This window comes from Metschnikowia bicuspidata (genome assembly GCF_001664035.1).
Source record: "Metschnikowia bicuspidata var. bicuspidata NRRL YB-4993 chromosome Unknown METBIscaffold_3, whole genome shotgun sequence".
NCBI classification, from domain to species: domain Eukaryota; kingdom Fungi; phylum Ascomycota; class Pichiomycetes; order Serinales; family Metschnikowiaceae; genus Metschnikowia; species Metschnikowia bicuspidata.
In genome coordinates this window covers 2,356,619-2,382,115 of record NW_017387733.1, presented here as the reverse complement: position 1 = coordinate 2,382,115, position 25,497 = coordinate 2,356,619, and the positions used below count along the sequence as shown (strand labels likewise).

Here is a 25,497-nt window from a genome sequence, read left to right as displayed (position 1 = left end):
GCACAACCCGCAGTCATTTCTGAAGAAACTTGAAGTTGTTGACTTTTTTTAAAGGAAACATCGCCTGTTGGTGCAGGGCAGTGGAGAGGGCCGGGGATAATCACCCCCAGCCTCTCGTGACGCGGCGTTTCCGCACATCGCACCCCCCACTTGGAAAAAATTGGCTGGGGAAACAACTCCAGGCAGGGCAGGTCACGTGCGCGGGTGTGGATGCCTAACGAATGCCAAGATCCCCCTTGGCAAAACGAGCTTCGCCGAAAGCGAACCCTTTTTTTTTGTTATTTCCACATAGCAACTCGCCCATTCAACCCTTCGAATATTTATTTGACTCGCCCAACACTGCAATACGTATAGCCATGGTTTCCACAGGCAGAGGAGGATCCGGGAACATTGTCAGTCCCGAAGAGGTCCGCGAGGAAAGACCAGAAGTTCCCCATGAGCACAAGAGCGATAAGAGAATCTATTACTCCACTGGAAGGGGCGGGTCGGGAAACATCAAGTCCAGCAGCGAAATGCCGTCGCCCAAGCTTGTGCCGCAGGGAACCAACACCCCGAAATTGACCACCAGCAAGGTCACCACGGGCAGGGGGGGCTACGGGAACATGGTCGACAACGATGACCCCAACCTCACCCGCAAGCTCCAGGACGTGGACGGCAACAAGGCCGAAAACGAGTTGCTTGCCGTGGCCTCCAACAAGTCGTTTGCGATCGGCAGGGGCGGCTTTGGAAATGTGGTCTCCAAGACCCGCTCCAACGGCAGCAGTGCCGGCTCGAACCCCAACAACTTGTACACCGTGGTGAGCCAGGGCGAAAAGACGAGCCAGAAGAAGGGCAACTTCATGCTGAAGGTCAAGAACCTTTTCAGTTGATAGAGTGGGTGCGGGGGCTGTTTGGAAGCTTCGATGTCACGAGTCAACGATGGTTTTTTTATGTACTATTTGATCTAGTAAACGCTAATGTCTACGTGCGGCGCCCGAGGAAGAGAGTTTAGCATGGGCCTGTTCAGCACGGGCCTGTTCAGCATGGGCCCGTGCGCAACAAGAAGTCCTGGACCTGCTTCAACGCCTTGTACCTATGGGAAATGCCGTTCTTGATCTTCTTGTCCATCTCCGCGTAGGTCTCGTGATAGCCGTCGGGCTGGAATATCGCGTCCCACCCGAAGTTCTGCGGGCCCCTGCTGTCGACGATCTTGCCGTGGGTGATTCCTTGGAACAACGTGACCTCCTTGTCGGGGCCCTCGCAATATCCAAACGTGCAGATGGCCTTGGCACTTTTGTCCTCGAACTTGTAGAGCATGTCGACCAAGCCCTGGAGGCCCACGCCTTGCACAAACCACTTGATGTATGGGCCCGGCAAGTCATTGAATGCGGCAAACGCCAAGCACGTGTCCTCGACCAAAACAGGGCCCCCGGCGAGCTTGGCGGCGGCCTTGGCTTTGTGGACCGTCACCTCGTCGATGGTGCCCTGCACTTCCTCGATATCCAAGCTCTGGTTGACGATGTAGTATTCGCCGACCTTGGAGCCTTTGTCCGAGTCCACGCCGCCGAGAATGGCCACCACCTCGGCCTTCTTGTTCTGGTTGCCCGTGACAAATGTGAGCGTGGGCATATTCGTGGGGATTTCGGAGGATTTGTGGTGCTACGAAAGAAAAGGTGAGACTCGGACCGGGCTTTCGGTGAGCGAGCAGTGAGCGCACGTCATCTTTCGGGCCGCTTCTAAGTAGGAAGTACAGTGGGCGACATTGGACGAGTATTAGTTTTTTATTGAGTACACCGGGTGACATTGGACAAGTAGTAGATTTTTAGTGAGTACACCGGGCGACATTGGACGAGTATTAGTTTTTTAGTGAGTACACCGGGTGACATTGGACAAGTAGTAGATTTTTAGTGAGTACACCGGGTGACATTGGACGAGTATTAGTTTTTTAGTGAGTACACCGGGTGACATTGGACAAGTAGTAGATTTTTTAGTTAGTACACCGGGCGACATCCGACAAGTAACGGGTTTTTTCGGATGCATGCTCCACACCGGGCCCCCGCTCTAATCGCTGCTGGCCTGTTCGTTGTGCATGGAAGATGGCGGTTTCCATACGGCCGGGAGCTGTCGTCTTTCTTGATTCTACGTGACTAAGACGAGGAGGCAACGGTGGTCATGGGTCTTTCCTCTGGTATCTATATCCCGTGTCTTTTCTCTGGTATCTGTTTCCTCGGGTCTTTCTCTGGTTATCTCGTGACTTTTCTCTGGTATGGCGTCGTGTCTCTTCTCTGGTATTACCTCGTGTCTTTTCTCTGGTATCTATTACCTCGTGTTTATTGCTTCGTATATACCGAATGAGCCCCCCGGGGCCTGTCCGACTCCAGGCCCGGGCGACGCCCGCCGGCGCCCCACCGGGGCCACAGCACGCGGCCTAGATCTTGCCCAACCTCCTTTTCAAGGACCTCTGCAAGCGTCTCCTCTTTCTCAACTTGTGCTTCTTCATCTTGAGTCTTCTCTTGCGCAAGACCGAGTCCATGTGGATTGTGTGGTCGGGCCCGTCCTCGGCAAGCGGGCGGGCCGGTCCCTGTGTCGGCACGGGGTCCGCCAACGGGGCCCAGCCGGGATATCTGATCCACGGCTCGTGCAAAGCCTTGAGCTTGGAGAAAGAAGAGAACACGGCCGGGGCCATGCGGGGCGCCGGCGCCAAGAGGCTGGTTTTCTGCGGCACCGTGGCAAGCAGCCGCGCCACCGTCACGGAGAGCCTCTGGAAAAGACCGGTTCTAAACATGTGGAGTTTGTCCAGCCAGGTCTGGTCCGAGCACAGCGTTTTTTTTTTCTCACTTCAGTCTACGGGTGCGCGGCCTCTCATACAGTCTGGGCACGCTGGGTATGGAGGCCTTTCATTACCAGCGTTGTCAGTTCACGAGTTGTCAATTCACGAGTTGTCAATTCCAGTATGTGCGGGACTTGGGGCCCCGGAATTCTCCAAACGAACAGGAACAAACCTCTCTTCACAGGCAGGGTTTTCCCTCGCCACGTGAGAGGTGACTACATGGCGGAGATCATGTGACCAGGCCCGGCACGCTGGCTAGAGTGCGGGCAGGCGGCTCCTACTTCCACGGGCCAGGGTTTGCTTTGGGGCTGCTGGTTTACGTCTATGTCCGGGCGTCCCTCGGCCCCAGGCGCGCTGGCTCCGTGAAATAAATAAACATCGGGCCCGGCGCCAGCGGAGATGTTCTGCGGGTAAGCCCTGGCTCGGTCTATGCCAATAGGGCCTATCCCAATTAGGGCTATGACAATTAGGGTTTATGCCAATTCGCGTCTATGTCAATTAGGCCTGTCAATTTGCACCTATGTCAATAAGGCCTATGCCAATTAGGGATATGACAATTAGGGCTGTTTTAATAATGCCTATGCCAATTAGGGCTATTTCAATTAGGTATATGCCAATTAGGCCTATTTCAATTAGGCCTATGACAATTAGGCCTATGACAATTAGGCCTATGACAATTAGGCCTATGACAATTAGGCCTATGACAATTAGGCCTATGACAATAAGGCATATGTCAATTGGCGCCTATGTCAATAAGGCCAAAGTCAATAAACCCTATTAAAATTAGGGCCTATGTCAATAGGGTCTATGTCAATAAGGTCTATGCCAATAAGGGCTATGACAATGAGAGCCTATGTTAATTGGCGCCTATGCCAATTAGGGCTATGTCAATAAGGGCCTTCTTAAATTAGGGTCTATGTCAATAAGGCCTCTTTCAAATAGGGCCTATGTCAATAAGGCCTATGCCAATTAGGGCTATTTCAATTAGGCCTATGACAATAAGGACCTTTGTCAATTAGGACCTTTGTCAATTAGGACCCATGCCAATGAGCCCTATGCCAATAAGGACTATTTCAATTAGCGTCTATGCCAATTAGGGATATGTCAATTAGGTCTATGTCAATTGGCGCCTATGCCAATAAGGCCAATGTCAATAAAGCCTCTTTCAATTAGGGCCTATGTCAATAAGGCCTATGCCAATTAGGGCTATTTCAATTAGGCCTATGCCAATAAGTTATATGCCAACTAGCGTCTATGCCAATAAGGACCTTTGTCAATTAGGACCCATGCCAATGAGCCCTATGCCAATAAGGACTATGCCAATTAGCGCCCATGTCATCGAGAGCCCAGGTCATCGAGAGCCCAGGCCCACGGGGCTCGGCGGCCGCGGCAAGGCCCGGCTCACCTCCACGCTGACCACCACGTCCTCCGAGCTCTCCACCACAAAGCCGTCGGTGCCGCACACGCCGTTGCTGGACGACACCGCGCCGCCAATCTCCGACGGCCAGCCCGCCACGTCGTAGAGAAGCCCCCGGCTGCTGAGCACGGTCCTCCGCCCAAAGGGCAATAGCCCGCACCGGGGCACCCTGTCCCTGGCGTTGAACACGGCCCGCGCCGAGTACGTCACGTAGGTCACGCCGCGCGGCGCCAAGAACACCACGTCCTGCGGCGTGAAGAACACCACGTGCACCCACGCGTGCGCCGCTTGCACGGCGTACATCTGGTTGATCAGCTGGAACGTCTGGTCGAGGCGGCCGCCGACGCCGCCCGCCACGTGGACGGCGGTGGTGCGCGGCGCGCCGTCGGCGCCCACGGGGCGCTCCACGAGGCGCTCCACAAGCCCGTCGAGACCCGCGTCCGGCTCGACCGGGAGCTGGAGCGCCGCCCGCCCGGCCGCGCAGCCGTGCAAAAGCACCACCTTGATGGCCTTCATGAAGTCCGACGCGTACTGCCCGTACTGGGGGATCACCGTGCAGCCCCTGCTTTCGTAGTACGCCCGGACGTCGGGGCGGAGCGAGTCGCAGTCGCCCGTGATGTACGTGGGCACGAAGCGGGCGCGCTCCGCGGCGTCGGCAAAGTACTCGTAGAGCCTGTTGGCGCCGCCGTCCGCGCACACGTGCACGGGCGAGTGGGCCCAGAGGGCGCGGACATCGACGCGGTGGAGCGGCGTGTTCAACACGACGAGCGCGGAGGTGCCCGGGCCTTTCTGCCGCTCGAACGCGGCGAACGGCTCGAGGTGTGTGTGCGGGCCGGCCGGCCTGTGCACGTGGAAATCGGCCGGTCTTTCCGTGACGGACATGGTGGGGGTGGATGGTGCGGGCGGATGGTGTGTGGTGGAGGTGGAGGTGGTTGGTGGAGGTGGTTGGTGCTGGTTTCGCGGATGTTGGCTGGGTGCACGAACGGCCGCGCCCGGGCGGGTCGGGCGGCCCGTGCTTATGTATATTTTTCGCGGGCGGCGTCGTTTGGCGGTGGCATTTGGCAGTGGCATTTGGGCGGCGTGGGGATTGTAGGTTCGTTGGGCTTTCATGATTGGCGTTATGTCGTGTCGACGTCTAGCTCCCGGTAATGCCTATTCCGTATCTTAGTATCTTCTGGTCGCTATATCTCCTGGGACCTGTATTGTCTTTCTCTGGTATGTATTGTCTTTCTCTGGTATTTATTGCCTTTCTCTGGTATGTATTGTCTTTCTCTGGTATGTATTGCCTTTCTCTGGTATGTATTGTCTTTCTCTGGTATGTATTGTCTTTCTCTAATATTTATTGCCTTTCTCTAATATTTATTGCCTTTCTCTAATATTTATTGTCTTTCTCTGGTATTTATTGCCTTTCTCTAATTTTTATTGTCTTTCTCTGGTATTTATTGTCTTTCTCTGGTATGTATTGTCTTTCCCTGGTATGTATTGTCTTTCTCTGGTATGTATTGTCTTTCCCTGGTATGTATTGTCTTTCCCCGGTATTTATTGTCTTTCCCTGGTATGTATTGTCTTTCCCCGGTATTTATTGTCTTTCTCTAATATTTATTGTCTTTCTCTGGTATTTATTGTCTTTCCCTGGTATGTATTGTCTTTCCCCGGTATTTATTGTCTTTCTCTAATATTTATTGTCTTTCTCTAATATTTATTGTCTTTCTCTAATATTTATTGTCTTTCTCTGGTATTTATTGTCTTTCTCTAATATTTATTGTCTTTCTCTTGCATTTATTGTCTTCATTTAATTTCGTCCCTCTTCCCCGGTGCCCATTATTTCTCGCTGACGTTCACTAATTGACTTCCTCGGATGTCGATATCTATTATTTTCCGCGACGTCTATAAATTCTCTTCCTCTCATATATTTCTTTCGCTTATATCTATTAACTGTTCCTCTGATTTCTATTATTATCCTCTAATAATTCATCTTCCTCTGAAACCTGTTATTTCATTTTCCTCTGATATCTAGTGTCTTCCTCTGGTTTTATTCCTCTGACATCTAGTAATTCATCCTCCTCTGATATTAATTGTCTTCCCTTGATGTCGATTATCTTTCCCAAATATCGATTAGTTCATTTCCTTTGATGCCTATTATTCACCCTCGTCAAATAATCATCTTTCTCGGAAATCTCTTATTCCATTCCTCTGATATCAATTAAGTTGTCATCCTCTGATATCCTTATCGTCCTCTGACATCCATTGTCTTTCTCTAGTATTTTTACTTTCTTTTGAAATTTACTATCTTCATTTATTTCGTTCCTCTTCCTCGGTATCTATTGTTTTCGCTGACGTCTGTTAACCTTCCTCGGATATCAATCTTATTATCAATTATCCCTCGAATGTTTATCATCATTTTCCTCTAATACTTCATCTTCCTCTGGTATATTCATCTTCCTCTGATATCTAGTATCTTCCTCGGATATCACTTAATTAATTTTCCTCTGGTATCTATTATCTTCTTCTGGAATCTATCAAAGTTTCTTTCTCTGGTATCAATCGATGTATCTTTCTCTGATGCAAATGATATTTCCCTTGTATCTAATAATTCATTCTCCTCGAACATCTATTAATTCATTTTCTCCTAATAATTATTCCTCTCATATCTATCCATTCATTTTCCTCTAATGATATATTGCTCTAAAATTTTTTTCCTCTGATATCAATCAATTCATTTTCCTCTGATATCAATCAATTCATTTTCCTTTGATATCAATCAATTCATTTTCCTCTGACATCTCTTGCCTTCCTCTGATATATTCCTCTGACATCTAGTAATTCATCTTCCTCTGATATTTATTGTCTTCTCCTGATGTCAATTATTCTTCCCCGAAATCGATTAATTTTTCCTCCCCTGATGTCTATTTTTTACCCTCCTCCAACAACTCCTCTTTACTCCAGTCTTCTTCTATATCTATTGATTCATCAGCCTCTGGTATCAATTTTCTTCCGCTAAGATCTATTGTCTTTCTCTGGTATTTATTTTTGAAATTTAGTATCCTCATTCGTTCCTCTTCCTCTGTATCTACTATTTTCCGCTCACGTCTGTTAATTGTCTTTATTATCCTCAGATACAAAAATTTATTATTTTCCACGACGTCTATAAATTATCTTCCTCTCATATATTTCTTTCGCTTAAATCTATTAACTATTCCTTTCACTTTTGTTCTTATTTTCCTCTAATAATTCATCTTCCTCTGGTATGAATTATCTTCCTCTCATATCAATATCTTTCCCTTATATCTATTAATTGTTCCTCTAATTTTTATTGTTACTTTCCTCTAATAACTCATTTTCTTCTGAAATCTATCAAATCATTTTCCCTCGATATCATTATCTTCCTCTAGTATCAGATAATAAGTTTTCTTCTGGTATCAATTACTTCATTCTTCTCGATATCAATTATGTTCCCCTGATGTATCTTTCCCTGATACATAGTCTCTTCTTCTGATATGTATTGTCTTCCTCTAGTATTTCTTGGCTTCTTCGGATAAATATCAATTTTCTCTCTCTGGCATTAATTCATCTTCCCATGGTACCAACTATCCTTCTCCAAAATTTATTGGTTTGTCCTCCTCTGATGTCTATTAAACACCCTACACCAATTATTCATCTTTCTCTGAAATCTTTTAATCCATTTTCCTCTGATATCAAATTCATGATCTTCTGGTATCAATTATCTGCCTCTAACATATATTGTCTTTCTCTGATACTTATTATCTTTTGATATTGAGTATCTTCATTTAATACGATTAGTTCATCTTCCGCTGATATCTATTATTTCCCTATGACGTCTATTAAATCATTTTCTCGGTATCAATTATCTTCTTCGGATCTCAATTATCTTTCTCTGATATTTATCACTTTATCTTTCTCAGAATTATTTAATCTATCTCCTCTGATAACTATCTTCTTGTATCTAAACTTATCTTCCTCTGAGTTAATTGATTCTTCTTGTTCTGATGTCTAACTATTCACATTCTTGTTGAATCCATTGATATGTCTTTCCCTGAAATAAATGGTTTCTCTCGTTCTGGTTAGTTTTCAATCGTTTTCCTCTGATGTCATGAGTTTATCTTCCTCTGAACGAATTGATTTACCTTCTTTTGACATCTATTTATTTACCATCTGATTATCCTTTCATATTCCTCTGTTATAATCTCTTTCTCTAATGACTGTTGATTCATCTTCCTCTAATATATATTATTCTCCTCCGATATCTATTGTTTTTCTCTGATATCTTTTAATTTATTGTACTCTGATAGCTAATATCTTCCTCTGGTATCAATCAACTTATCTTCCTCTGGATCAATCATCTTCCCCGAATATATAGTTTATTCTTACGGTCTTATTTAATTTATCTTCTTCTGGTATCATAGAACTCATTTTCCTCGGATATCATTTATGCTTCTCTGACATCTTTTATTCTTCTCTGATATCAATCATCTTCCTCTGATATCTAATAGTTTACATTCCCCTGGTATCGATTTATTCATCTTTTCCTGAATTATTGAAAATACCTTCTTCTGAAATCTATTCATTTACCCTCTTGTATATCCATTAAATTAATTTCCTCCGAATGACTTAATTTGCCTTCTTCTGGTGAATTTCATTCATCTCCCTCTGGTAGATATTAATTTATCTTCCTCTGATATCCATTGATATCTTCTTGTCTCCATGAGCTTATCCTCCTCTTATATCTATGACTTATTTGGCGCTGCTATCGTTTCATTGGTATTGTTGTGGATTATGTTCTTGTGATGCCCATCAGTTGATCTATCTGCCTCTGATGTCTTTTGGTTTTTCTTCTGAAATTTATTATCCTCTGAATAGATTGGTCTACTTTCTTCTCTTTCACCTTGTTGTGATATCGAATGTTCGTCTTCTTCTGATGTCTGTTCATTCATCTTCATATGATATTTGTTCATTCACCGTTTTCTGATGATTATTTTCTTTATTCTGAAATCTTTTATCTACCTTCCTCGGAAATTTAATAATTCATCTTCCTCTGAACTAATTACTTTCCTCTGATATCAATTATCTTCAACCGCTACCATGAAACCATCTAATCCTTCTTCGTTCGCACTATCTACATCAACTTCCATCAATTGATACCAATACGCGGTCATCTGCCTGAAACCCATCAAATCATCTCCCCCTAGCACCAACATTCATCTTCTAAACTTTTTTATTCCCGCTATTCTCTATATATACCTTCCATTATTTCCATTATTATTATCAACTTCCATCATTTGATGCCAATAATCAATCATCTCCTCTGAATTATCAATCTGCCTCCTCTGATATCTGTGAGTTCTCTTCTCCATCACCCACAACCGATCGCCTTATCTTTTCCATTCGCACTAACAACAACTTCCATCATTTGATACCAATACGCGATCAGTCATCTGCCTCTGATATCCTTGAAATTATCTTCCTCTGATACCAATCATTTATCGTCCCCTAATATCTATTTATTTTTTCTCTGATACCCATTGAATTATTCTCCTCTAATACTATTCATTCATCTTCCTTTCATTTTATTTTTCTCCAATATATATTCATTCATCTTCTTCTCATTTATTTATCTTCCCCTAAGATCTATTTATTTTTTCTCTGATACCCTTCACATTATCCTCCTCTGATACTACTCATTTTCTTCTCATTTATTCATCGTCCTCTAATATATATTCATTCATCTTCTTCTCATTTATTTATCTTCCCCTAATATCTATTTATATTTCCCCTGATACCCATTGAATGATTTCCGATACTATTCATTCATCTTCCTTTCATTTATTTATCGTCCTCTAAGATCTATCTATATTTCCCCTGATACCCATTGAATGATTTCCGATACTATTCATTCATCTTCCTTTCATTTATTTATCGTCCTCTAAGATCTATCTATATTTCCCCTGATACCCTTCAAATTATCCTCCTCTGAGACTACTCATTCATCGTCCTCTAGTACATATCCATTCATCTTCCGAGCTCATTTTCCTCACCTCGTCTCTCCCTCACTGCCCCATGCCGCTAAGCTCAACAAGGCGCGCCGCTCCAGAGAACGACATTCCGCACAGGGCCCGGGCCGGATGTGCCAGAATACGCGGACAATAACAATGAACACACTTGACAAAAGGCACACTACGTTCGTCACGCGGTGAGGAATCGGGCCACCCCCTCACAGCCATCTCGTGCGGCGCTCATCCTGTTCTCCAAGCGCCAGAACCACCGTTGGCAGCCCCGAGTATTGATCCTGATAGAAACGAAATAATCTATTAGGATGCGCACGGCGGGACAGCGCGCGCCTGTATGCCCGCCGCACCCAGGCATGGCCCTATACTTGCAAAACCTCGCCCCGCGGCCCCACGGCCTCCCAAGCACCAGCCAAATACACCCCTAGGTGCCCCCCACACGCCGCACAAATGACGCAGAACGGGCCCTCGCTCTCCGGCGCCACGCAGGCCTCCGAGCCGGCCGTGGTGCCCCGCGACGTGCGGCTCCTCCACTTGATTTTCGCCACGCAGGGCGTGCAGAACTACCAGGACCACGTGCCCTTGCAGCTCATGGACTTTGCCCACCGCTACACCTCGGCCGTGTTGAAGGACGCGGTGACGTATGGCGACCACGCGCGCGGCTCGAACGGCAGCTCGCAGGCGACCGCCGCGGTCAACACCGACGACATTCGCTTGGCCATCGCGGCCAAGACCAACTACCAGTTCAAGCCGGCGCCGGCCAAGGAGCTCATGTTGGAGTTGGCGCACGAGCGCAACGGCAAGAGCCTCCCGCCGGTGATCCCCAAGTGGGGGCTCAACTTGCCGCCCGAGAAGTACTGTCTCACGGCGAAGGACTGGGACAGCTTGGACGAGGAGAGGGGCGACCTCGACGCGAGCAAGCGGAGGAAGCACTAGCGGGCGCCGGGCCGGTGCCTTGGTCGTGGGCACATGCCGCGGCCGTGTCGGGCGGGCCGCGGCCACGTCCGAACGCGTGCCACGAACAGGGCTCTTTCTGCCTGCGGCAGACTCTTTTTTTTTTTCGGCAGGGACCACGGCGCCGAAGGCGCCCTTCCGCCGGAGGCCGTGTGCAGTGGTAATTGGGCTCCCGTGGGCCCGCGCTGCGCCAGGTCGTGCGTTTTTCCGTGGACTGGAGTGTTTGAACTACTCGTGCAGACTATCCAGCGGTCTGTCCCGGGTATGGCCGGGACGGCATTTTTGCGGCCGGAGGGGCGCCGCCGACGTTGCAGACCGGTGCTGGCCTTTGGGCAGCTGTGTTGATTTGCCCAAACAGGCTGTTGGTGAACAGTCTTGGGCGCTGCTTTCTGTTATTGGAACGTCGCTTTGTAGATGCAAATGGTTATAGGCCAACACGGAGAGTATTACGCTAAACTACGAAAACAGCCGGTAGAGCTCTTGGTGTGATGCTGCTGTTTGTCTGGAATAGCAAGCTTTGTATATGCAAATGATTCTACTGGTCATATAGCACTTGGCAATACCGGCGGAATAGTGAGTCAAACTACGAAACAGGCTATTTTGGTAGAATCTCTTTATACGATGCGACTAGTTGTTTCCTTTTTAGCAAGCAGCCTTTTTCGTGAGGTGAATGGATACAATGGTCAACTAACACTCAGCAACCCTGACGCGAGTATTGAGACGAAAACAGGCTTTTCTGATAGAAATCTTTGGTACGAAACTCCTGTTTGTTTACCACATCAGCAAGCAGCCTTTTTTAAATGTAAATGATGATACTGGTCAACAATGACGGAGTATTTCGTCAAACTACGAAACAGACTGTTCTGGTGAAACCTCTTTATATGTAACACTAATGTTTGTTTACTGTATTAGCAATTAGCTTTTGTAAATTTAAGTGATTATACTGGTTAACACGAAGAGTGTTCAATCAAACTATGTAACAGACTGTTCTGATGAAAATTTTTTTATATGTAAGACTAATGTGTGTTTACTGTAATGGCAAGAAGCTTTTTTAGATGTAAAGATGATACTGGTCAACACTGAGAGTGTTCAGTCAAACTCCGAAACAGATTTTTCTCGCGAAATCTCTTTGTATGACGCTGATGTTTGTTTACTGGGATAGCAAGTAGCTTTGTAGATGCAAATTATTATGAGAATAGACTGTTCGGGTAGAATCTCTTCGTATAATGCTGCTTTTTTTTTCCAGGAATAGCAAGCTTTGGCAGATGTAAATGACTATACTGGCTAACACTGAGAGTGTTTAATACATTACGAAAACAGGCTGTTCTGGGGAAACCTCTTTGTATGACGCTGCTGTCTGTTACTGAAATAGCAAAAGGCTTTTGCAGATGTAAGCATTATACTGGTCAACACGAAGAGTATAAGTCAAACTACAAAAACAGGCTGGTCGGGCAAAATCTCTTCATGTGTAATACTAATGTCTGTTTACTACTTCAGCAAGTAGCTTTTGTAGATGTAAAGATTATACTGGAACTCTGTCATGCAACACTCCAGAATACAGCATCCATGGCCACATGCCCCCGCTAGACAGGCAGCGCATGTGCAAGCATGGCCACAAATCTTCATTCCGTTCCCGTACTGCCAACACCCCTGAACAGAAGATCTTCGCGGGCGAAACAAAATGTTCCAGGGCCATCAGAGGGCCTCATTATTCCCTTAATAAAGACTGCGAGCGCAATTGACGCAACCAATATGGTCACTACACCTCCCCCCGCCAGAAACTGAGTCTACGTTTTTCTGCCCCCTTTTTTTCAGGGTCCAGCGGCAGCCATCACAAGTTAACTGGCCGTCCTTTTTTTTCGTGTGCACGGGCCCTGGCCGGCCCTCGAAACGGGGCTGTATCCCAAGCCTGCATTGGGCCTCCGGGTGTCTGAGTCTCCGCACGCCTAAGCAGACAGACAAGAACCAGCCAGCAGAGCCAGAATAAAAAAAAAAAACACACACGCTTCTCCGCCAGTCCCCATGATCCACAAATCAATTGCGTCCGTGCCCGAGTATGTTTTCCTCTACCCAACAGCCGCGTTTCCCCGCCCCATACTAACTTCGAAAGAGCCGTGGAGGAGTACCTAGGTGCGTCCGTGGTGGAACGCACAGGTCGTTTGCAATCGTTCTACGACTTGGGCCCCGCCGACATGTGCAGCATCCAGAAAGTGCTGTCGCAGCTGAAAACCGAGGTGGGCACGTTCCTCTATTTCACGGGCATCGACACGCTGAACTCGGCGTCGATCGCCGCCCATTTGCAGGCGTTGGCCACGCTTATCACCTGCAAGTCTCAGTACTGGTTCGGCGAGAAAAAACACTGGAAGGTGCCGCAATTGACCTACTGCTCGTTCAACGCGTTTTCCAGGGTCGACGTGCGTGTGACCGTGCACATCCCCGGCAAATTCGAGACGCAGATCGTGGCCAGCGACGGGAAGCTCGTCCCGGACAACTTGCCCCTGGCCAGCACCGACAGGATGTGGCTCGAGACCTTCGTGTCTTCCATGGTGCGCTGCTTGCTCGACTCGGACGAGGACGACGCCAACAAAGTGGGCGGCTTGGTCGAAATCAGGAGGGAAAACCCGTTTGCCAACGGCAAGGCCTCCAAGGAGCTCTTGGCAAACTTCCTTGGCGGGTTCGAGGAGCTTTTCTGGGACGGGCACAAGTTGGGCTGCGGCATTGAGGTCCCCCAGCCGAGCGTGACGGCCAATTACCTCGTGGACGGGTTTCTCAAGTGCGTGCAATTGACCCAGCATTACGACGCGGCGTTGGAGGTGTTGCGCAGGTTGGAGGCCCAGGAGCCGGCCGTGGTCTCTTTGATTGCACGCGTCTTGCTCATGAAGGACGAGGAAATCCAGGCCGTGCAGACCATGCACCGGGGAATCGACGCGAACAACCGCGACGCAGAGCTCTTGTTGTTGGAGGCTGACTTCTTGATGGACAAGAAACGCTACGACTTGGCCTTGCACTTGGCCCGCCAGGCGGTCCAGGCGTCGCCCTCGGAATTCAAAACCTGGGCCACGCTCGTCAAGGTGTACACGAAAATGAACGACTACGAAAATGCCTTGCTCACGTTGAACTCGTGTCCGATGAACTCCAACAAAGAGAACTTCCACTTGAAGCGGGTCGTGGGGCTCAAGGGCGACGACTTGCACTTGCCCTTCCCGGTCGACGTCACGCTTGACGAGGTGTCCAAGCTACAAAGCGCCTCCATTGCAATGGAGCAGAAAAACCTCGACCCCCAGTTCTACAACTTGCCCGCAGGCAACTTGAAACTGACCTTCGCCAAAGCCTACGAGTTGCTCACAGACATTGCCGTCAAGACCGGATGGGAGGCGCTTCTCAAACACAGGGCCAAGGTCTTTGTCATGGAAGAGGAGTACCGCAAAGAACGCACCAACGGCACGCACTCCGTGAAGAGCAACCCAGACGAGGCCCAGCCTTCCACAGACGCGTGCCCTGCTGCTGCCCCAGATATGGCCCCTGACGCCAGCATGATCACGGTTCCCGACGACGCTTCGACTATGGCGGTAAAGTCGCCTACAAGAGACGCGCCCAAGAAGGAAGAAACCAATTTCGACATGGAGCTGAAGAAAAAAAGACTCTGCGAGCGCTGGTTGGATAACTTGTTCATGTTGCTCTACGAGGACTTGAGGGCGTACACGACGTGGCAAGCTGAGTTCGTTCATTCGCAAGCACAGCAGATGGAGTACAAGAAATCAACGTTGGAGTGGGAGATATTGGGGCTGATTGCGTTTAGGTTGAAGCACTACAAAGAGGGCTCAATCGCTTTCTCTAATGCCTTGCGAGGCCGTTTTTCGGCAAAATCCCAGAGGGAGTTGTTGAAGTACTACCAGTTGGAACGCTCCAAGCTCATCTCCAAAACCAACGTGGCTGACTTGGGGAAGTCCGCCAACCACAATCTTACAAAGATGATCAACCAGCTAAACGAAAAAATCCTTGAGGCATGCATTAAAGTCTTGGTATGGAACCACAGGTGGTACAACGATTTCTCGCCTAATTTGATTCAGACGTTCACCGATTTGGTAGCCAAGGAAGGCTTGATTAAAATCCAATCAGTGGTTCAAGCCGTATACTCCCATGAGCTCAACCAGCCTGAAGGCTCGTCCAGTCTGGGAATAATTCACATGATGGAAAGCTTGTATGACTTCGCCAAAGAATACAAGCTTCAGGGTGTGGAGAACTAAGAAGAAATCAATTACGTGATAGACTTTTTAAAAACCAGCTGGCAGTATGAAAAAACTGATCCTGGACGTTTGATGCTTGGCTCATACATTCCATGGCTCATCCAATTTCGACAGGAATGTTTCCTGACGACTAGTGATGCGGAAGCCATGAACAATTGCCTACTATTCGACTCGCTGCAATTTTGAGGAATTTTAGAATGAAGCGAAGGAGGCAAGACACGCAAATTAACGGGTCCTTCGAGACTTGGCTCGCCGCCGATTTATTTTTATCAAGTAGGAACCGACTTATGTACGACCGCTTCCATATCACGCGTTGCAACTCCAACTCGGATAGCACCGTGCCAAGTCTCATCGCCCCATTTTGGGTCACGTGCGATCAGCAAATTTCACGTCATGGCTAAAGACGTGCTTGTTTCTCTACAAGTGCCTAAGATTCAAATATTTTCTCTTTTTTATCCACAGGAGCATTGTCCATAACTATCCTTCGATTCGTCTTTTTCAACGTCAAATGTCTAACCCAGCTGACAGATTGTGGATGCTTCAGAGCCATATCCAAATAAGAAAAGCAAGTGAGTTGCGACCAGAGTTCCCTCTTGCAAGAAAATTCCAGATTCCAAGAACCCCCTCTGCCCCCAAAGTCGCCTACGGCAATCAAGTGCAATACGTGAATCGTTAACTATTTACAGTTCCAAAGTCTGCATTCATGCCGACCATACGATCATGAACAAGAACTAGCATGAACCGGACTCTACAGGCGAAAAGACTGACTCTCTATGACTCCTCGGATTTGTCCTCAGACTCGGCCTGGGATCTCTCCTGCTCAAATCCCTCCAGCGCAACTTTGAGGAGCTCTTTTTTGGATTCCTCCAACCTCTGTTTTCTCGACTGGATAAGGGCATCTCTTCTCTCTAACTCCTCGATCCAAAGCAGCTCTCTTGCCTTGGCTTTCTCCCGGGCAAGATCCTCGCGCGATTTCTTTTGTTCGGCTGTTTCTTTTTGGTAGTAATAGCCGCCAACAACCAACGCCACAAGTGTAAAAGCCTGAAAGCCAACTCTGTACCTGAAGTACTTCTGAGTGTCCAGTTTTCTTCCTTGTTTCAAGGCTTTGGCAGCAAGTATCACGGCTGCCGTTGTCAAAAGCGTTCCTATTGGCACCAAGGGCTGCTGCTTGCTCTTGGAAACAAGCTTCTGGATTGTGTCCATTTCACTGTCGCGAGTTAGTACACATGAATGTAAAACAGCAATTGAATAGATTACATATAATAATACGTGAGTGTTTTCACATACTCTACATCGAGCTCGTTGGTTCCGTCGAACGAGGATGGGATTTTGGACGACATGTTTCTATTTGATTAGAGAAGGAGGTTAGTTCCACCTATGAGAACAGGAGGTTGCGATAGGTGAAATAAGCCTGGTGTCACCATGCAGTGAAGTGAGCAATTTAATACAACGTAAGCTCTCTACGCCCCAATGTCAAAGGCCCCGGAGGCAAAAGGTGAATTGTTTGAATTCTTTTGTCTATCGGTCACAATTCCTACATCATTAAAGTTGTTATTGCTGTTGTTGTTTCTTTTGGGGAGTAGCGGTCGCTTCTCACGAGACGGGTGGTCAGTCCAAATTTCGTGAACGTTAACAGTCTGAGAATAAACATCTGGCAAAATCGACTATTTTTTTGGTCCGCGGCATTTCTATTGTATGTGGTTGTCGTAAGATAAATCATTGCTACTACCGTGGACTGACCTGGGCCTGTCGAATTTTTGTGGAAGAAAAAGATATGTCCGGTTCAGCATATCACTTTAATTATTGAGAATTATTGAGAAAAGTGCCAAACTGATTCCCCGACAATCACTTGCTAAAAAAGATATTTTCTTTGAAACAATTCCAAGATATCCCGCGTATATTTTTAAAGGACCAAGCAGGCATCAATTATCATCCAAGAATCTGTACCCAATATTCCTTTCGTCACCCTTTCAATCCATGTACAACTTCATAGGGATAGTCGCATAGTACTTGATACGCACCCAGCCTTTGCGTAGACCCCGCGCATATAGTACTTACCCCTCCACGCAACAAAGTTCACACGGAAACCCATCACATCTCACCACTATGGAATTCGTGATTTCAGCAGTGAGTATAACCGTCAGGGTTTGTCATCGGCTCATTCTATTCCCGTTCACTGGCGTGGTGTTCCCCATAATACGCTTCTTCTACGGCCTTGTCAACCACCTTTTGCTCATTCCAATATTTCTTATTTTTCGTACTTTCATATATGGGTTCATCTACATACCGCTTTTGCCTGTTTTGAAAGTCACAGAAATACACTTCGACACTTTGGTGCCGGTGGAATTGACGCTTTATCGACTTGCGGTTGGCTTGCTACCTCATCTCCACGTATTTTTGTATCATTCCATCCACTATTTCATGGTTAGCATGTTTGTTGGGACATTTGTGGGAATGGTAGCTGGGTTCAACATCAGTATTGTTTCCCGGATCTTGTGCATTGGAGAAACGAAAAACGAATCCGCAGTGAAACGCTTTGGCGAGGCTCCGGTAAATGCACCTGAGTGGAAAAGAGTGAAAAGAGACCCACACTCCGTGGTGGAAACTTCTGAAATTTCACCCAAGAAGCAGTCTCCAGAGAGACCAAAGCATAAAAATATCCTTGAAGAAGTACCAAAAGTGAAAACCGAACCCAACTTCATGTTTTCGCCAACTCGCGAAAGCGCGGAGCTAAATGGTAACGCGATCTTCGAAGATGATGACGGCTACAGTTTCATGACGTATAAAGTTTCTGACGACCGCCGAAAGCATAGGAAAAAGGATGGCTTCAAGAAAAGACGCGACAACAGATACAGATCTGTTCCGCCACGGCTACAGATGACGATAGAGGAGGAGTCAGAATCGGAAACTATACCTGCACCCATGCATTCCACAACAGCTGGAATACCCATTAAACATGTGTCTTTGGCCTACGCTACGGGCACTATCGGGTCCTCCAAAACATCGAGCACTGACAGTTCTGTGTTCAGTAAGACTCTTGGCCAAATGAGTTCCGAGACAAAAGAAATCGCTTTGCTAGATTCACCAGCAGGCGCGTCCGATATGAGTGTGGCGGGTGCAGATTGTAAAGACAAAGATGACAGCGGACCGAAGCAGGACGGCTATACACGTGACATCCTAACCAGTGTGCACGGCCCGGCAGATGCAGATGCACCTACTGCTGACAAAGTGAGCGCAAAGGAGGAGCGAAGTGTTAGCGATGCGAAGTAACGCAAAAATCTTTAGCCATTAAAAGGTTCAGTTTCGCCTTATTCGGAACGCGCTTCAGGGTGCATAGGTTTCAAGCAATTCAAGTGGGACCCTTCGGACTGCATCTCACCTCGACTGCGAAAGAAACAGAGGCGTACATCGGTGCGGTGTGTATGTGGTGGTTGGTGTGAACGGTGCGTATGGATTGGTGTGTGTGTTGGGCCTTTCACCGACATACGATGAGCTTATGTGAATTCTTAACGTTTCACGGTTTTTTTTTCTAGAGACGCGAAGTTTATCTTATCGTTGACCTCAAAGTCCACGCGACGCTGGCACACATTGTTCAATCCTGACTTTCGTCTTTCGCTCATTTTCTTTTCAGTCCCGTCATCGTTCAGCAGCATATGAAGCTTCACTTTTATCAGTCTGATAACACTGCGGGAAAAAAGCTATCATACGAGCCGATAGATGGCAATCTGTCGCTTCCGTGGCTCAAGCAAACTAGACTTGTTGCTCTAGATTCCCAGTATGTGGAAATGGAGGCTCCAAGTGACCCAGCGGTGGGAATAGCAAGAGCCCTAGCATTCCATTTGAGAGACATTGGAATTTTTGATGGGTATGACCCTGACGACGGTGGAGAAAGCGGTGGGTATTCCGATTTTACATGCAAGCTAGAGCTTGTGTTGATCCATTCCAACAAGGAATACCAGATTGTTCTTAATCTTTACTACCGGTACCGAGGGGACAAAAAGGAGAGCCAAAAAACCGACTTGTCAGATGTACAAATATCAAATTGGCTTTTTGATCGCATAGTCAATGACTCAAATAGTCTGCCCCTTATAGAGATGAAGCTTAGACATCTTTTGCAGTTGGACTGTCTCAACTGCACCATTAACGGCTTGGAGGTTGAGCTTTGAGTGCTCGAAACAACGGGGCGCGCTGGGTCGACACCCCACAAAAAGCAAAGACAGATTCAGAAAATGGCTGTTTTGCAGTTTGATAATCCTACAAATTTTAGTTCTTCATCATGTATATTAAAACTTTCAAAATTGTGTACTTTATATTTCGTTAAATGCAAATTTGTCACGCAAGCTAGCCGTGATAATCAGTTGTGGTGTAGTGTACATTGTTTTCTCAGGATTGTTTGTGATCTTTGATATACTCGAGATAAAAGTCTCCGAACACGTCCCAGTGAAATTTCATCAAGGTGGATATCCTGTTTGCAATACCCGTCATTTCAGAGTCAGACTTCTTGTGCTTCAAGCTCAGCTTGCCGGTTGCGATCTTTATACCCAGGTTTGATTGCGTCGCAGTGGGTTCAAACTTCATGGATTGCCCCACTTCGTGAATAAGATCCTTGAAAACTTTTGCCTCCATCAATCCATACACATCAGAACTTGGTTGAATCTGTTTGATGAGCCAATTGTAACTGAAATCAATCAATGGTTGTGGTAACTTAGTCGACTGGACTGAAGCGCTCGATGGATCATTCACCACGTTTCTTACTAACTGAATCGCGATTGCTCTGATGTTTCGCGTCCACTTCACATTTCCATGTTCATCGGTGACGATGGCCAAGATCTCTTCTTGGACTCTGGTAACGTTTTCAACTTGCAAACTAAAAGCTCTGTAGCTAGAGGCAGACTCGTAACTTGAGATTAGTTGCTTGAACAAAACAACACATAATTGAACACACACCAACTGCCTGACATCTGCGCGTAATAAAATTAATCTGGTGTGGTCGAATGCTAAAGTGGAAGGGAACTCAGTGGCCATGTTGCGACACGAAAGGAGATCTATTATGGAAGAGGTGAGAACGGACTTGTGGTCTCCAACAGTGATATCTTTCTCTGCGCCCAAAATTTTCAGGCAGTTCTGAGCAAACCATTTCAAGGAGTCCTTTATGTCAATCTTGCAGTGGCTGATGAGTTGATTGAAGTAGTCTCTCTCAAAATCGACAGCAGTCTCTATCAAAACAGGCCTCAAAATACGGATTTGGTGATTTGCAACATCCAACTTCATTGCTTCCAAGATGGAGAAAATGGACCTCAAACCTTGAACAAGCTTAACTACCGAATTTTCATTGCTTGCTTCCTGGAATTTTGAAATCATATCGGATACCCATTGATCTCTCATGGGGGCGCAATGAGACTTGAAAACTTCTCCGAGCCAGTGGGCCATCGCCACAAAATCAAATGAGCCATGGGAAAACTGCTGCACAGCCAAATCCATGTCCATGATTTCGTTGACTGGAGCACGATCTTTGCCCGGCAAAAGTGACATCAAGATATCGCGTAAGGTGGTGAACAATGCGGGTAACCGATGAATCTTTGCGGGTTGGGACCCAGAGGCGACACTGGCATCGAAGAATTGTTTGCACTCCTTCTCGATTTCTGCCCAGTATCTTTCGATGACAGACTTCTTTCTTCTTCCCCTGTCACCATCCAAGTTTGGTCTGAATTGAAGTTGTGGGTCGAAAAGAATGTCATGTCTCAACTGAGGGTTCTTCAAGATTTCATGCAAATCAATTTCTTTGAGTGACTGCAAATTGATAGGCGGAAGTGAAGGTGCCGCAGATGTGAGCGATGCCAAACTTTTTGGCGGGTGGAGACTCTTGTGATGCAATGTTGCCGCCTTGTGTGCCGAGTCTAGATTGGTGGTTCCAACGACCCCGGGACTACGTTTGGAAGGGCGCGGCGGAAGAGCCTGTTGCTGCAACACATGTGTCCTTGATGTGTAGTTGATTATGGGCAAGGAGCGCGAGCGGAAGCGGCGAAACAACTTCGGGGACTTGCTGAAGGAAGACGCTGCAGCGGACGAGACCACCATCGGCCGCGCAGATTTCTTGCCGGCATGAAAAGTTCTGGAAGCCGAGTTTTTGGGGCCGAACGTTGGCTCGAAAACGGGCTTATTTTCTCTCGAAGCCGCCGGGAAATGCAAGGTGGATGGCGAGGACGTGGACGTCTGATTCAAGGCGGTAGATGCTGGGAATTTGTTGACCGTAGTATCGACGGGGCACACGCTGTCGGCACCACTGCCACTGAGAATATGATGCTGGAGGAGAATATGCCTGTGGTGGAGTTGTGCGTGGTGGCGATGGTGGTTGATGTCTAGCGGAGTCAGCGAGGGCGGGATGGGGTCATGCAGCCCGACGGGGGTCTCGTTGCAGGAAGGCACTTCGGCGTCCCGAGCAGAGGCGTCGTCCGGCGTGATCACGGAAGCGTCTAGCCTTGCTCTTTTTGTTTTTTCGCTGGAGGAGCCCACACTGACAGAGCCCCTGTTGGAAGGCAGATCGAAGAAGACGGGGCGCAAGGTTTCTTCCTGTAGCATCTGATCCTGGTTCTCATTTGTGTTGTTGAGCTGGGACGTCATGCTGTGTCTGGTGTGATTTTGCCAATTTTTGGGTGATCGGTCAAGCCACAGCTAATATGGGTCACGCCTGGTGTATGCCAGAAGCCGCCCGAAAAGATTTCCTGTCGACTGCCGAGCGGGCGGGAAAAAAAGGGGGTTGCGTCGGAAGGGGTGGCGTCTATTTCGCTCAGCGATTTGGAAGGGCAGAATAGAAGCGGTTGGGGGCGCCTTGGATATTTTGCTCTCTGGTAGGTGAGGGCAGAGTACGGGGGCAAAAGTTCTGGGGAGGAAAAGCGTCCGATAAGTAAGCGTTCCCTGGACTGAATGTAAAACGTATTGTCAAAGTGAGGAGTGTTTCGAAAAAAGAAAGTAGGGGGCAAGGCGGGTATTTGAGGATCGGGCGGAAAAAAGGACTTCGGCTCAAGTAGAATGGTTGATGGAAGGGCGTATGGCGTGAGAAAGCAAAGGAAATGTGGATGGTATTATAGAAGTAAAAAAGAATGAGAAATAGACTAAGAAAAAAAGAAAAGAAAAGAAAAGGGATCGAGAGGCACAAGGGATGACACAGGCAAGTCGATATGTCTGAGGGATGACCGATTAAGCGCAGGTTTCGAAAAAGCCGCAAAGGCCTGTGAGGATGGGAGGGAACAGGTGTGTAAGCAGGACAGAAAAAGAAACGACGAAAAGAACTAGACGAAAGAGGAAAAAAAAATCGGTGCGCTCGTTATTGGCGCGGCCAGACAGGATCAACAGCCGGACTCCGACAAGTCTTGGATTGAGCACCGAAGGGCTTAGCGACTGGGGGCCAGACCATTTTGCAGAAAAAGGAAAGGAATCGGAACCTCGCCGCCCAGCACAGCCCGGCCGGCACAAACGAATGAAAGCTGTTGCCAGAAAGCAAAGCCGTGAGGCGAACGATTGTGCGAGGCCGAAATAACGAATCTTGCCACAGACGTTCTTCGTAATTTTGATGAACGGGGAATTCGAAAAAAGTACGAGCTGGCGTCGCACGCAGGGCATATCTTATCGGTTGGAGTGGCGCGGGTTCGCCCGACTTTTCTGTCGAGCGCTTCCGCTTTCGCAAGTCATAATTAAAAGCCTTTCACCAATTTGCGAGAAACAAGCTACACCGACCGAGCGTAACTCCGGTTCGTTTCGGGATTCTCGGGAAATTCGAATGAGACTCGAGCATCTTGCGTGAAAACAACGAAAAAACACAACACAAAGAAAATAAAAATGGACAAAAACAAAGACAAAAAACCAAAACCAAAACCAAAAACCAAAACCAAAACCAAAAACCAAAAAAGACAAAAAATAACAAACCTGGAACGCTGGGTGGGCGTATGAAGCCGAAGTCTTTGGGGTGCAAATCAACCGAAGGCCGGCACCGAAGAAGAATACGAAGTTTCGACACAGCTCCGCGTTTCTTTGCTTGTTTCAGACTGCTGCCGCTACTGCTGCGGCGATCTCGATTGCTCGGTACTTTAGACCTCCTCGTCCAGAGAAGAGCGCAGGGCCATTTCGATCATCCCCCCTGCACACGGCGAATTTCGAGGGAGCTCTGCCAAAACAGCCAGGTGGCAAACATGCTTCGATTTCCATCGCAATAATCGCGCACCGAAAACCGGGCCCCGTGTGCCAAGCTTTCTAGGACCCCGAACAGCCAGAGTTTGTCATCCTTTCGCTGCGTCAGTAGTGGGAGGCAAGTTAAGGTTCCCAGAACCCAAACTCTAGTTTTTTTTTTCTTTGCGAAGATCTGTGTCCAACTAAAACATAACCCATGCATCACACCAACCCCGTCCCCTGCAGGAGAACGATGACTTGGTTAAGCCTTGGCCGGCCACGATCTATTGTAGAACATGTGCCAAGACATCCACAGGCGAGTTAAGCATTCCCCACCTCCCCCGCGCTCGTCATGACAAGCACGCTGGATGAGCTCACCCCATCCATGCAATAGGATACCATTCCATGTCGTAATTCCTGCAGCATTGCTCATGTGTTTGAGCAGATTGACGTTCGGACTAAAGTTCTGTCTCCAATACTCTGGCCGCCCCACTGCAACACGGGACCAGAGTGGGCTAAATGAGGGTCGTACCGGGAGCCACGGGCGGAAAAGGGGAATGTGGAAGAGATTTTCATGCAGCTCTTTCCCCTATCGGTGCTCTCAAATCAGAAAAAAGCCTGAGCGTGCAGCAATCTCGCGCCACTTCCCCGTGTGCGCGGGGCAGCCTCGCCTTGTCATTGGCTTCGTAAGTCGCAATGCGCTCTCAAAAGGGCCGGTGCCTGCAGACGGCGCTGCTCGTGCATACCTAGTCCCATGACGTTATTTTAAAGCTGGCCCTGGGTGCAGGAGCACCGTATACGTCCTGCCCTCTCGTACTCGCTGAGTGATGGGGGAAAACAAAGGGGAAGCCATGAGCGAGAAGAGCATGCACAGAACGCGGCACTAGCTTTTTAGCCGAAACAAACGAGCCTCGGGCGGCTGGGGCTTCCAACTATAGTGCTTTGGGTGGGGCTTCGTGGCCTGTGCTTCGGAACGTCAGGCCGGTTTGCCTAGAACTTTTCGTGCTGGGATTCCGCATTGCGCGGGTGAAAACAGAACGATCGCCCAGGCCGCCACACACAGGGTTGATCGAAGCACGACGGCACAGACGCGTGCTACATGCCGGGCCCGCCGGTATATGGGCTGTGCTGCAGCGAACGCAAGCTCGGCGAAGGGCCACGTCAGGCGGGACAGGCGCAAGTCTTAGTAGGAGGCGGCGAAGCCCGATGGCCTGGGCCGCGCCGCCTCCCTGCGCCGGGCGGCGCCGGCCCGAAAAAGAACCAGGGGACTGTTTTGTGCCCATAGACAAACATGCCCCCCGCACGGCCAGAAACCCCGAAACCCGTTCCTTTATCCAAAGGCCCAATGCGGCGGGGCTTGGTGTGTCGTTCTGTCTCTGGCTCCTTAGCGCGCGGGCGGCTCGGCAGCGCTGCGACGATTGCGTCACTGTGCGGCCGAATCAGCGTCGAGCATTTCGCTCTAGACGAGGAGTGCATTGCAAAAACGGTTTTTCTTGTTCGCTGCCCGTGCAGACAGCCCGGGCGCCAGTTTCTGCACACGTTCCCCAGGACCAGTGCCGCTGGCCCAGGGAGGCCCCAGGCCGGGCAGGATCGGCGGGCATTGGCCTGCCTGCAATCGCCGTCATGCGGGGCGAGTAAATGGCCATTGTGAGCGGGATCTCAAATTTTGCTGGCAGGTGCAGAATCCCTCCATGGCCGTGCGCTTAGGCTCGGGCGCCAAAGAGGCTTCCGGCCTGTGCTTTCTTTTTCCGGCCTGCTCCCGTGGAGCCCGTCTGGATTTGCCCACTTTGCTCACCGCACCTTTCCGCCAAATACACCTCCTCGGCACACCCACGCCTACTGCCCGGGCCCATCACTCCAAGCGCACTTGCGAGCCCAGCGTAC

General features: G+C 48.3%; 11 protein-coding genes across 11 annotated transcripts; 7 read left to right on the top strand and 4 right to left on the bottom strand.

Annotated features, from left to right (window-relative positions):
- Positions 1-356: 356 nt before the first annotated feature.
- METBIDRAFT_12158 (uncharacterized protein) lies at positions 357-869 on the top strand (the record flags this gene model as incomplete). The annotated part of the gene is made up of 1 exon (XM_018854180.1): positions 357-869. One exon carries the CDS (start codon positions 357-359, stop codon positions 867-869), a length of 513 nt encoding a protein of 170 aa, XP_018712188.1.
- Positions 870-943: 74 nt separating this feature from the next.
- Positions 944-2,009, bottom strand: HAM1 (nucleoside triphosphate pyrophosphohydrolase). The gene has a single exon (XM_018854837.1). It carries the CDS (start codon positions 1,606-1,608, stop codon positions 1,018-1,020), a length of 591 nt encoding a protein of 196 aa, XP_018712187.1. The 5' UTR covers positions 1,609-2,009; the 3' UTR covers positions 944-1,017.
- Positions 1,928-3,188, top strand: METBIDRAFT_190629 (uncharacterized protein). The gene has a single exon (XM_018854836.1). The coding sequence runs from the start codon at positions 2,246-2,248 to the stop codon at positions 3,044-3,046; it is 801 nt and encodes a 266-aa protein (XP_018712186.1). The 5' UTR covers positions 1,928-2,245; the 3' UTR covers positions 3,047-3,188.
- Positions 3,189-4,160: 972 nt separating this feature from the next.
- On the bottom strand, positions 4,161-5,108 carry METBIDRAFT_42056 (thiamine diphosphokinase; the record flags this gene model as incomplete). Its single annotated transcript, XM_018857491.1, has 1 exon — positions 4,161-5,108. The coding sequence occupies one exon, from the start codon at positions 5,106-5,108 to the stop codon at positions 4,161-4,163; it is 948 nt and encodes a 315-aa protein (XP_018712185.1).
- Positions 5,109-10,699: 5,591 nt separating this feature from the next.
- On the top strand, positions 10,700-11,185 carry METBIDRAFT_41552 (chromatin modification protein; the record flags this gene model as incomplete). Its single annotated transcript, XM_018857423.1, has 1 exon — positions 10,700-11,185. The coding sequence occupies one exon, from the start codon at positions 10,700-10,702 to the stop codon at positions 11,183-11,185; it is 486 nt and encodes a 161-aa protein (XP_018712184.1).
- Positions 11,186-13,008: 1,823 nt separating this feature from the next.
- On the top strand, positions 13,009-15,515 carry BUD7 (exomer complex subunit). Its single transcript, XM_018854833.1, has 2 exons — positions 13,009-13,257; positions 13,314-15,515. Exons 1-2 carry the CDS (start codon positions 13,226-13,228, stop codon positions 15,448-15,450), a joined length of 2,169 nt encoding a protein of 722 aa, XP_018712183.1. The 5' UTR covers positions 13,009-13,225; the 3' UTR covers positions 15,451-15,515.
- Positions 15,516-15,901: 386 nt separating this feature from the next.
- On the bottom strand, positions 15,902-16,812 carry METBIDRAFT_32150 (uncharacterized protein). Its single transcript, XM_018855991.1, has one exon. The coding sequence runs from the start codon at positions 16,651-16,653 to the stop codon at positions 16,222-16,224; it is 432 nt and encodes a 143-aa protein (XP_018712182.1). The 5' UTR covers positions 16,654-16,812; the 3' UTR covers positions 15,902-16,221.
- Positions 16,813-17,316: 504 nt separating this feature from the next.
- Positions 17,317-18,912, top strand: METBIDRAFT_190545 (uncharacterized protein). Its single transcript, XM_018854834.1, has one exon. It carries the CDS (start codon positions 17,557-17,559, stop codon positions 18,718-18,720), a length of 1,164 nt encoding a protein of 387 aa, XP_018712181.1. The 5' UTR covers positions 17,317-17,556; the 3' UTR covers positions 18,721-18,912.
- METBIDRAFT_190588 (uncharacterized protein) lies at positions 18,913-19,725 on the top strand. The gene has a single exon (XM_018854835.1). The coding sequence runs from the start codon at positions 19,104-19,106 to the stop codon at positions 19,614-19,616; it is 513 nt and encodes a 170-aa protein (XP_018712180.1). The 5' UTR covers positions 18,913-19,103; the 3' UTR covers positions 19,617-19,725.
- Positions 19,726-19,833: 108 nt separating this feature from the next.
- SOK1 (Sok1p) lies at positions 19,834-22,071 on the bottom strand (the record flags this gene model as incomplete). The annotated part of the gene is made up of 3 exons (XM_018857542.1): positions 19,834-21,292; positions 21,419-21,506; positions 21,735-22,071. 3 exons carry the CDS (start codon positions 22,069-22,071, stop codon positions 19,834-19,836), a joined length of 1,884 nt encoding a protein of 627 aa, XP_018712179.1.
- Positions 22,072-23,820: 1,749 nt separating this feature from the next.
- METBIDRAFT_190442 (uncharacterized protein) lies at positions 23,821-24,595 on the top strand. Its single transcript, XM_018854832.1, has one exon. It carries the CDS (start codon positions 23,982-23,984, stop codon positions 24,369-24,371), a length of 390 nt encoding a protein of 129 aa, XP_018712178.1. The 5' UTR covers positions 23,821-23,981; the 3' UTR covers positions 24,372-24,595.
- The last annotated feature ends 902 nt before the right edge of the window (positions 24,596-25,497 follow it).

What these genes read in the sequence shown, in the direction of transcription:
- HAM1 (XM_018854837.1), bottom strand. Translation starts at nt 1,608, where the DNA reads ATGCCCACGCTCACATTTGTCACGGGCAACCAGAACAAGAAGGCCGAG.
- METBIDRAFT_190629 (XM_018854836.1), top strand. Translation starts at nt 2,246, where the DNA reads ATGGCGTCGTGTCTCTTCTCTGGTATTACCTCGTGTCTTTTCTCTGGT.
- BUD7 (XM_018854833.1), top strand. Translation starts at nt 13,226, where the DNA reads ATGATCCACAAATCAATTGCGTCCGTGCCCGA. An exon ending in TCAATTGCGTCCGTGCCCGA is followed by an intron (nt 13,258 to 13,313) that starts GTATGTTTTCCT and finishes TAACTTCGAAAG; the next exon opens with AGCCGTGGAGGAGTACCTAG.
- METBIDRAFT_32150 (XM_018855991.1), bottom strand. Translation starts at nt 16,653, where the DNA reads ATGGACACAATCCAGAAGCTTGTTTCCAAGAGCAAGCAGCAGCCCTTG.
- METBIDRAFT_190545 (XM_018854834.1), top strand. Translation starts at nt 17,557, where the DNA reads ATGGAATTCGTGATTTCAGCAGTGAGTATAACCGTCAGGGTTTGTCAT.
- METBIDRAFT_190588 (XM_018854835.1), top strand. Translation starts at nt 19,104, where the DNA reads ATGAAGCTTCACTTTTATCAGTCTGATAACACTGCGGGAAAAAAGCTA.
- METBIDRAFT_190442 (XM_018854832.1), top strand. Translation starts at nt 23,982, where the DNA reads ATGAGCTCACCCCATCCATGCAATAGGATACCATTCCATGTCGTAATT.